The sequence below is a fragment of the Gekko japonicus genome, unplaced genomic scaffold, assembly GCF_001447785.1.
Source record: "Gekko japonicus isolate JY-2015 unplaced genomic scaffold, Gekko_japonicus_V1.1 scaffold946, whole genome shotgun sequence".
NCBI classification, from domain to species: domain Eukaryota; kingdom Metazoa; phylum Chordata; class Lepidosauria; order Squamata; family Gekkonidae; genus Gekko; species Gekko japonicus.
The window spans coordinates 638,332-649,382 of record NW_015162506.1 but is presented as its reverse complement, the minus strand read 5'-3'; the positions used below and the strand labels follow the sequence as shown (position 1 = coordinate 649,382).

Below are 11,051 nucleotides of genomic sequence, written 5' to 3'. Positions count from 1 at the left end.
AGATGTAAAACCAGAGATGTACGCCTTAGCAACAGTGTTCCTTCTAAGCTGAGTTAGTGTGAGCTAGCTCACAGTTTTTTAGCCTCCGGCTCCAGGGGTCGTTTCGTAGAAAAAGAGCTAGGGGAACTCATTAGCATAACTCATTAGCATATGCCACACCCCCTGACATCACCAGAAGTGTGTCATAAGGCCACACCCCCTGACATCACCGGAAGTGTGTCATAAGGCCACACACCCCGCCCCCAACAGTCCCGGCCGCCGCCACCAGCCTTGGAGCTCCACTGCCGAGCCCCATGAGGGGCCCGGCGGTGGACCTGCAAGGCCGGCGGGAGTGCAAGGAAGCCCCGCAAAGGCCCTCCCTGGCCCCAGGCAGGCAGGGGTGGGGAGAGGCAGGGAGGAAGCAACTTACCCTCCCTCTTCTCCTGCCTCCTCCTGGCAGAATGAGGGCCGGAAGCGGGGCGGCCGGAAGCGGGGGGCGGGGCGTCGTCATGTGCCCCTCCCCCCATACCTCGCCTGGGGGAACTGTGTTCCCCCGCGTTCCCCCCCGAAATGACCTCTGTCCGGCTCACACATTTTTGTCTCAGTTCAGGAAGGAGGGCTCCCGAGCAAACTAATTGATGCAGTAGCCAAATCGCTCGCTCACAACTTTAATGCCAGTCGCTCACAAAGTAGAATTTTTGCTCCGAAGACTCCGCAGCGTAGAGGGAGCCTTGCTTAGCGATATAACAAGCAAAGTGCCCCTGATTCTTCCTGCTCGCAGACACTTGTTCTGGCACAGTGCGGGGCTCCCAAGACGGATCACTGTCTGCACTGTCAAGTGGCCACCCAACCTGTAGCCTAGTGTGCTTAAATCTCATCGGGTTCGGCGGGACTCGCCCATCGTTCACCGTTTGCTTGCTTGAGGCCTAAGAAAAGAGGGATTTGTAACTCTGCCTTTCCCCCCACCACCACCCCTCCCGTTTGGCCGGCTATCTGTCACCCCCTTTATTGCCGGCGCCAGATATATTTGGCATAGCAGGAGGGCACGCTCCGGAACGAGAGCCGGGGCCAATTAAACTTACATCACTTGTGACATTTTATAATCATTAGAGGGTTGAGATATTTCACCTGGGATGGAGCTGTCTGGAACAGAAAATGACGGTGGTTACTCACTGCCTCTGTCTGTTGGCTTTGGACAGGCAGCGAAACCTTTAAGGACAGAGGGAACGTCTCGGCTAACAAGGCCATTTTTCTTCGTTGTTTCCTTCCGAAATGCCGGGGCCTTTGAAGAGGGGGCCTTCTTCTCCTGCCTCTCGCACAGCGTCAAGGTATGCAGAAGGGAAACAGTTTTCCTTCTGTTGGTTCCAGCTGTGCGGAGTGTGGCAAAGAATGAAGACGACCAGGACGGATGCTCTCTGGTCTGAAAGAAGAATGAAGAGAAGGGGGAGGGGGAGGTTCTTTGCAGACCTGCTTTGTTCGCAGAGCTCTGCGGCTTGAAATGTCTCCAAAATGTCAACATGGGGCTGTGCGCTGCTGATTGTCCAAGCTGTGACCATGCACAGGTCGGAATGGGGGGGCAGCGCAGCCAAACGCCGGCAAACTACACTTGCTCTTTAGCTTCGTGACTCTGCTAATTTCTGCCTGCTCCCAAGTCCCACGTCCAGCCTACACAGCTGAGGACGTAAAGGTAGCCTGCCCGTCACACTTCGTGCCCTCCAAGCAACGGGGCTGAGCACATGAAGCTGCCTTATGCTGAGAGCCAGTTTGGTGTAGTGGTTAGGAGCACGGACTCTAATCTGGGAGAACCGGGCCTGATTCCCCACTCTTCCACACGTAGCTGCTGGTGTGACCTTGGGTCAGTCACAAGTTCTCTTTCAGAGCTGTTCTCGCAGAGGAGTGGGGAATCAAACCCGGCTCTCCCAGATTAGAGTCCGCGCACTTAACCACGACACCAAACTGGCTCTCCTGACATGAGTCAAAATGTGAATCAAACCAGCGACCACTCAGGTGAGTCTCCTAGCCAGTATGCCTCTTCTGTGCTCTCTGTGTTCCATCTAGGGCTGCCAACCTCCAGGTAGGGCCTGGAGATCTGCCACTTTTACAACTCGTCTCTGGACAACAGCGATCAGTTCCCCTGGAGAAAAGGGCCGCTACGGAGGACGGACTCTATCTATGGCATCGCATCCCTGATGTAACCCCTCCCCTCCCCCAAACCCCGCCCTCCCCTGGCTCCAATGTTCCCTCTAAGCTGAGTTAGTGTGAGCTAGCTCACAGTTTTTTAGCCTCCGGCTCACACATGTTTGTCTTAGCTCAGGAAGGAGGGCTCCAAAGCAAACTGATTTATGCAGTAACCAAATCGCTCGCTCACCACTTTAATGCCAGTAGCTCACAAAGTTGAATTTTTGCTCACAAGACTTCACAGCTTAGAGGAAACATTGCCTGGCTCCACTCCCAATCTCCAGGAATTGCCCAACCTGGAGTTGGCAACTGTAGTTCCTTCTGTAGTCTCGATTCCCCCCCCCCCTTACAGTGCAGCCCTACCCTCTTTTTCTAAAAGATTCTACTCTTAAGTACAAAACAAGTATACCGGTAAAAACATCTAACCTGCACTTCATATGGAGACTAATAGGGGAGCTCCATTCGTAACAAAGCAGAGCAGCAGATACGCAGCAAACATGTGTTGCCAACTCCCAGGTGGGGGCTGGAGATCTGTTTTCACAACGGATCCCTGGATAATGAAGATCATTCATTCATTTATTTATTTATTTATTTTTATGTATTTGATTTGTATCCCGCCCTCCCAAAGGCTCGGGGTGGCTCACATGCCCTCCAGAGGAACTGTGGTTGGCCACTGTGTGAGACAGGATGCTGGACTAGATGGACCACCGGTCTGATCCAGCAGGGCTCTGATCCAGCAGGGCTCCATTTCCCCTGGAGAAAAGGGCTGCTGTGGAGGGTGGACTCTGTGGCATTATACCCTGCTGAGGTCCCTCCCCTCCCCAAACTCCACCCTCCCTAGGCTCCCCACCCCCCCAAGCATCCAGGTGTTTCCCTAACAAGAGTTGGCAGCCCTGGTTTGAAACCAGGAAGAAAGGAATGTCAGCAGCGTCACTAATAAACATGAGAACGTAAGAAGAGCCCTGCTGGATCAGACCGGTGGTCCATCTAGTCCAGCATCCTGTCTCACACAGGGGCCAACCACAGTTCCTCTGGAGGGCCAACAACAGGGCACAGAGGCCGAGACCTTCCCCTGATGTTGCCTCCTGGCTCTGGGATTCAGAGGATTCGTGCCTCTGAATGAGGAGGTTCCCCTCAGTCTCCATGGCTAGTAGCCTTTGATAGACTTGTCCTCCATGAATCTATCTAATCCCCTTTTGAAGCTGTTTATTTCTGTGGCCATCGCTACATCCTCTGGCAGCAAATTCCACAATCACTCTGTGGCTGCATTCTTGCTGGTCTGATCAGAAATTGTGCAGGTCTGTTCCCGTGCTCTGTTACGGAGTATTCGAGGTCCGGGGTGAGAGTTATAACTGACAGGACCCTTTGCCCCCTCGTTTCAGCAGTGGGGCTTGAACCGGGTACCCTCTGTCGCTGTCACAGAAAGGCCATGATATTTTTTGAGCATGCGATTTGACAAAGCCTCAGTGCCGTCCTCTACGGAATCTGCCTCCCGGGGGGGGGGGGACCACCTACAGGAGCCCTCCGCTGCCGGGCTTGGAAACAACTTTGCTGAGACCTATTTATGAGCTGCCTGGAAGGCCGAAATGGCGGGAAGGCAGGTTATAAATCTTCGAAATAAATAATAAATGACCCTTATGTGCCTCATTTATTTTTAACTGTGCAATTTGGTGCTTCCGGAGGCACATTTTGGATATTTTTCTTAGCCCCCAGTTTGAACGGTCTTTGACCGGGGTCCTTCACCCTCCTTGGGAGGAAGGGGGGGTTATGGGGAGGGGGTCTTTGTTTGTGGCTTTTAAACAGCAGTGCTTTTAATTATTGTTCGGAATCTGGCTTGAGCTGTGAGGAAAGGCGGGGATATTAATATTTTAATAGAATTAATAAGAAGTAATGTCTTTGTGAATTAAAATATGTACACCGTGACCCTTTGGCAGTCCACTGGAGCCCATTCTTCTGTTATTCGCAGATTGCTAAGAAATGCTTTTGCTGCCAGTAGACAAGAGGAAACTGAGGGAGAAGCAGCGCTGGGAGGAAAGGGGAGGGGCTGTGGCTCAACAGCACAGCATCTGCTTGGCATGCAGAAGGTCCCAGGTTCAATCCCTGGCATCTCCTGCTAAAAGAATCAGCTGGTAGCTGACATGAAAGACCTCCACTTGAGACCCTGGAGAGCCACTGCTGGTCTGAGTTAGGCTTACCAAGTCCCCCCGGGGGGCGGGGAAACCCCCACCCCAGAGGCCTGTTCCCTGCCGCCGCCAGCGGATCCGGCCCCAGGGGGAACTCCACCCCAATGTGCACATCACCAGGAAGTGACGCGACCACGCAGGGCACGCTGGGGGCGGAGCCACAGTCATCCGAGGGAAAACTCTATGGTTTTCCCTCGGATGGTCATGGCCCCGCCCCCAGCGTGCCCCGCGTGGTCGTGTCACTTCCTGGTGATGTGGATGCGGCTCGCGCGCGCACCGGGATTGACCCAGGAGTCCCCCGCTCCGAGCCAAGGTAGGACTTGGCAACCCTAGTCTGAGTAGACAATACTGACCTTGATGGACCAATGGTCTGATTTCAGTCTAAGGTAGCTCCGTGTGTGTTCATGAATGGCATGACGTTTTGCCACTGGAAAAATATACTGAGCCATTCCTGTGGTCAAAATCAGAACCGTCAGGAACAGACACTCGGTTGCGGCCTTATTGGTCAATAACTGCACGTAAACCATCCAAAGCAGCATACTGGGCCAAACCAGCAGTCTGTCTAGTTTGGCATCTTGTTTACCACATCAGCCAACCAAATGCCACCGGTCGACCTATGAGCAGGGACCGAAGGCCAAAGCCTTTTCTTGCTGTGGCCCCCTGCAGTTGGTGTTCAGAGATACGGAAATACACATTATCCATGTATTAATTTCCCATTCTTTTCTTTTTAATGTGATCTCCTTGTAGCATTCAATTTGATTGGAGCAGAAGCAAGAAAAGATCTTAGTCCTTCCACCTGTGCTATTTCCCCCCCTACGTAAAATCACCCCATTCACAGGGATACTGTTTACTCTGCAGTTATCTATATTCCCTACCTCTGAAACGCAAATCGGAACTCGGGGACAGTTTTGATCAGGAAAAATGTGGTGGGGAAAGGGTTAACTGTTCCCCTCCCTCCATCACAATCAAATTGACACATACACCCCATTCTCCTGCAGAGCTTCAATTTGTTTTAAAAAGAGAAAATATCAAGAAATCTAACAAAGTTTGAGTCCAGCGGCACCTTTAAGACCAACAAAGTTTAATTTTGGGTATAAGTTTTTGTGCTTGTATACATATACACGAAAGCTCATCCAAGAGCCAGTTTGGTGTAGTGGTTAAGAGCACGGACTCTAATCTGGGAGAACTGGGTTTGATTCCCCACTCCTCCACATGCAGCTGCTGGCGTGACCTTGGGTCAGTCATGCGTTCTTTCAGAGCTGTTCTGTCAAGGACAGTTCTCTCAGAGCTCTCTCAGCCCCACCTACCTCACAGGGTGTCTTTTGTGGGGAGGGGGAGAAAAAGGGATTGTAAGTCACTCTGAGACTCCTTCAGGTAGTGAAGGGTGGGGTATAAACCCAGTCTCCTCTTCTTCTTCATACCTTGAATAAAACTTTGTTGGTCCTAAAGGTGCCACTGGACTCAAACTTCATTCTGTTGCTTCAGACCGACACAGCTACCACACCTGAATCTATGAAGAGATCTAATGATGGGTTTCATAACAGGCCACTCGGTCCTAACAAAACATTCAGATGCTCTTTCAAAAAGAAGGGGGCTAGGAGTCTGCGGACCCGAGGAGGTGCCAAAAACATTTCCCCAAATGTTATTTCCAAGCCATGTTGAGGACCTGTCACGGGAAGAGACTGCCATGTATTTATCCCTGCTCTCCACAGATACTCCAAGCTGTCAGATCCGGCAAACTGGCTGAGCATTAATGCCACAAACGGTCAGATCACCACCACCGCCGTCCTTGATCGTGAGTCAGCCTATATTAAGAACAACGTCTACGAGGCCACGTTCCTGGCAGCTGACAACGGTAGGCCCACCTTCTGCCTTGGCCGGGCTTCAATAATACTGTAGCGTGATGCATTAACCCGAATGATGCCCTGACAGAGTTGTCAGTATAAGTTTGCATATATATTTTTTGTTGTTGCCCAGGTTTGCTTGTTAAAGAGAGAGAAAGAGAGAGAGAAACCTCCTCCATGAAGCTGGGACAGGACGTTGTCAGAGTAAATTACTTTTGTGGAGCTGTCTCTGAATGTGATGAGGGAAAGCCGAAGACTAGGGCCTTTTTCGCACTGGGTTTTTGATGTAGCTCATTTCCTCTCAGTTTAGTGTGCTGGTTAAGTTTGGTGTAGCCAGTTTGGTGTAGTGGTTAAATGCCGGGTTTGATTCCCCACTCCTTCACTTGCACCTGCTGGATGACCTTGGGCAAGCCATAGTTCTCTCAGAGCTGTTCTCTCAAGGACAGTACTTTCAGAGCTCACTCAGTCACACCTACCTCACAGGGTGTCTGTTGTGGGGAAGGGAAAGGAGTTTGTAAGCCATTCTGAGACTCCTTTGGGTAGTGAAGGGCGGGGTATAAATCCAATCTCTTCTTCTTCTCTTCTCTCCCCTACAGCGAGTACTGTTTGCCCTAGGATTGCCAGTTCCCTCCCGCACCCGCCCTGGCCACCAGTGGGGATGGGGGGGAGGGTTATTATTTATTTATTTATTTTATTCCATTTATACCCCACCCTCCCTGTCGAGGCAGGCTCAGGGTGGATTCCGTAAAATGCATATGTAAATACAATTAAAATACATCATAAAAACAACCAAAAATCATATAAACCAGTTATCCTAAAGTGCAGTATTCAGATAAAGCGCGAGAGCAGAGAATTTCAGATTTACACAATACTCCATAGGTGGCAGTGATAATGATGTTCCTGCGCCAGCTCCATTGATCTCCTTATATACATGCAGCACGGGCGGGCTAAAGATGGTAAGGCCAGGGCACAGGGACACTCCTCGGTGTATAATGCAGCTCTTTAGTTGAATGCCTGGTGGAAGAGCTCCATCTTGCAGGCCCTGCGGAACTGTAAAAGGTCTCGCAGGGCCCTGATCTCTTACGGAAGCTCATTCCACCAGTACGGAGCCACCACTGAGAAGGCCCTGGCCCTGGTTATCGCCAACCTGGCGTCTTTGGGACCTGGAAGGGCCAACTGGTTCTGGGCCCCTGAACGCAGTTTTCTCTGGGGAACATATGGGGAAATGTGGTCCCTTAGGTATGCTGGACCCTGACCATCAAGGGCTTTAAAGGTCAAAACCAGCACCTTGAAGCGAATCCGGTATGTTATTGGCAGCCAGTGCAGTGCTCTCAGCACAGGCTGGATGTGTTTCCATATAGGTAGGCCCATCAACAGCCTGGCCGCAGCATTTTGCACTAGCTGCAGCTTCTGCATTTGGGACAAGGGCAGCCCCATGTAGAGAGCATTACAGTAGTCTAACCTCAAGGTGACCATTGCATGGATCACTGTTGCCAAGTCGTTGCATTCGAGGAAGGGAACCAACTGCCTGATCAGCCGAAGATGATAAAAAGGTTGACTTGGCAGTGGCTGCTACCTGGGTCTCCATTGTTAAAGAGACATCCAGGAGCACTCCCAAGCTGGCACCAGCTGCACCCCATCAAAGGTCAGGAGTGGGATCCCTACCCTCGGGCCACCCTGGCTCAAGCACAGGACCCCCATCTTTGTTGGATTCCATCTTAGTCGACTCAGTCTAAGCCAACCAGCCACAGCTTGTAACGCCCAGTCCTGATCTTCTGGGGTAGAGTCAGACTGGCCACCCAACAACAGATACAGCTGGGTGTCACCGCATATTGGTGACACCCTAACCCATGCCTCCAGGCAATCTGGGCAAGGGGGCACATATAGATATTAAACAGCATCGGGGAAAGTACCGCCCCCTGAGGCACTCCACAAACCAGTGGGTGCCTTCAAGATAGCTGTTCCCCTACCGCCACCCTTTGTCCCCAACCCTGAAGGAAGGATGTGAGGCCATTGCCCCTGAAGGCAAGCCCCTGAACTCCACAATCGGCACTCTGGGAAACTACTGGAGATTTGGGGGTGGAGCCTGAGGAGGACAGGGACCTCAATCAGCCATAGAGTCAGCCCTCCAAAGCAGCCATTTTCTTCAAGGGAACTGTTCTCTGTAATCTAGAGATCAGTTGTAATTCCAGGAAATCCCCAGCTCCCATCTGGATGCTGGCCTTTCTGGTTCGCTGGTTGCCACTGCCCCAGCTTTTCTTCACAGTTTACCCTCCATTTTTAAAACCATAGTTGAGGTGGTCTAGAGAAACGCAAGGAAAACTCGGGGGAGAAAAATGGGAGAGTGCTGGGCGAATCATAATGTCGGTAAGGGAGAGGGAAACCCGGTGCAGTCAAGAAGCTCGTCTGCATCAGAAGCCTGGTGTGGAAAAACCATAGAAGGAAATGTGAAGAATCTCATCACATTGTTGGTGACCCCTAACCTTGTATGTCCGAGGCAAACTTGCCTCAAATTGGTGTTCCCTCACACTGGTTGTGTGGAGAAAGAAGGCTCATAGGGAAAGGATGGAGAGCGTGAGGTTCATCGTGGTCTCAAAGCCACAGCTCAGAACACACCCAGAATCGTTCCGTGAGGAAATCAGAAATAGTCGCCGGGAAAAGACTACTAGGAAGTTCCAAGGGGGTTATTCTGTTGCAGCAAAAACAGAAAGAGACCTGAAAGGCCAATAGATTTCTTGATTTATTATTGTGTCTGAGACTGCACTTTGTCAGACCGGGAAGCTCAGCATTTCGATCAGGACAGGCACTAACAGGCTCTTAGGAGTTCCTGGTATGATCTCCAGAACTCCCTTCTGTAAGCCCCCAAATTTAATTATTTTAAAGTAACGAACCCATAAGCAGTGAATCAATTGGCAAGTGCTGAAATAAATCACCTTGTGCAGGGATTCCCCAACCATTTCTAGGCTGCAGGCACCTTTGAAATTCTGACACAGCATGGTGGCCACAGCCACAAAATGGCCACCACAAAATGGCTGCCACAGGAGGTGGAGCCAGCCATAAAATGGCCACAGCAGTTTAACGTCAGTCACACATTGACGATCCTTGTGCTATGGTGGCAGTGGTTGCTAGGCAACTTTTTAAAAAAAATCTGCACAGCCAATCAAATTTCCAGTGGCCAATCAGAAGCCCTCCTGGGCAACAGCCCTACCTGGCCCCACCCACTTTCTAAAAACACTTGGTGGGCACCAGGAAAGGTGTCAGCAGGTGCCATGGCACCTACGGGCACCATGTTGGTGACCCCTGGCCTTGTATGTCCAAGGCAAACTTGCCTCAAATTGGTGTTCCTCACACTGGTTGTGTGGAGAGGTAGGCAGGTGTCTGGAAGTGGACTTCTACAAAGATCCACTTTCAGAGCCTTCTTCAGCACTTTTAGGGGGGCTATAGTTCAGCACACAAAACAGCTTCAAGGGGCAGTGGGCATGAAGAAAAGGAATGACAGACCCATAGCTTCGCCGTGTGGTGGATTCGGACCATCTAGGTTCTGTTTTAGGGCCAGTGGGGTCTAATAGTTAAGAGTGGCAGACTAGTCTCTGGGAGACCCAGGTTCAGATCCCCCCCCCAATGCCATGGAAGCTCACTGGGTGAGCTGGGCCCAGTCATACTCTCTCAGCCTAGCCTACCTTCACAGGGTTGTTGTGAAGATAAAATGGAGGAGAGAGAATGATGTAAGCCGCCTTGGGTACCCATTGGGGAGAAAACCAGGGTAAAAAAGAGATAGGTAGGTAGGTAGATAGGTAGGTAGATAGGTAGGTAGATAGGATGATAGAAAGATAGAAGATAGAAGATAGAAGAGAGAGAGAGAGAGATGATAGATAGATAGATAGATGAAGGGAGGGGAAGGAAAAACACAAAAAATAAGCATACATTCAAATAATGAAGTCAGCTACGACTTGACAACAGACAGACAGACAGAAATAAATAAATAAGAGAAGAGATTGGATTTATACCCGATAGATAGATGATAGATAGATAGATAGATGAAGGGAGGGGAAGGAAAAACAAAAAATAAGCATAAATTCAAATAATGAAGTCAGCTGTGACTTGACAGCAGACAGACAGACAGAAATAAATAAATTAATAAATACATACATACATAAGAGAAGAGATTGGATTTATACCCTGCTCTTCACTACCCAAAGGAGTCTCAGAGCGACTGACAATCTCCTTTCCCTTCCCCTCCCCACAACAGACAGCCTGTGAGGGAGGTGGGGCTGAGAGAGCTCTTTGAGGACTGCTTGTGAGAGAACAGCTCTGAAAGAATTTGTGACTGATCCAAGGTCACACTAGCAGCTGCATGTGGAAGAGTGGGGAATCAAACCCGGTTCTCCCAGATTAGAGTCTGCGTTCCTAACCACTACACCGAAATAGACAGCAAATGGAGTCACCATGCTAGAAATCTGTGAATGGATCTCCCAATTTTTTTAAAAAAACAACAACAACCATTAGTGGCAGCAGCTGGAAATTCAGATTGGGACTACAGAGTGGAAGAATGGTGTCTAACCCTTTTCAGAGTCTGCGTTCCTAACCACTACACTGAAATAAACAGCAAATTGAGTCACCATGCTAGAGATCTGTGAATGGATCTGCCAATTTTTTTTTAAAAAAAAAACAACTGTTAGTGGCAGCAGCTGGAAATTCAGATCGGGACTACAGAGTGGAAGAATGGTGTCTAACCCTTTTCTTCATGCCGATTAACCCCCCAACACATCCACTATTTGCCCATGGGGAAAAGTAAATATCTGAGTTGGTATGTATATCCCCCATGGGACACATAGCAACTCCAGAGCAGTTGAGATTTGGAAAGCTT

At 50.2% G+C, this 11,051-nt stretch overlaps 1 protein-coding gene across 1 annotated transcript in view; it reads left to right on the top strand.

Annotated features, from left to right (window-relative positions):
- The window catches only part of LOC107106051 (cadherin-4), a gene marked incomplete at its 5' end in the record, with an annotated part of 75,958 nt that overhangs the window by 23,487 nt on the left and 41,420 nt on the right, over positions 1-11,051 (top strand). Inside the window, one exon of the mRNA XM_015406136.1 lies at positions 6,053-6,195. Coding sequence (XP_015261622.1) covers positions 6,053-6,195 — 143 coding nt within the window. The remainder of the gene's footprint in view (positions 1-6,052; positions 6,196-11,051) is intronic.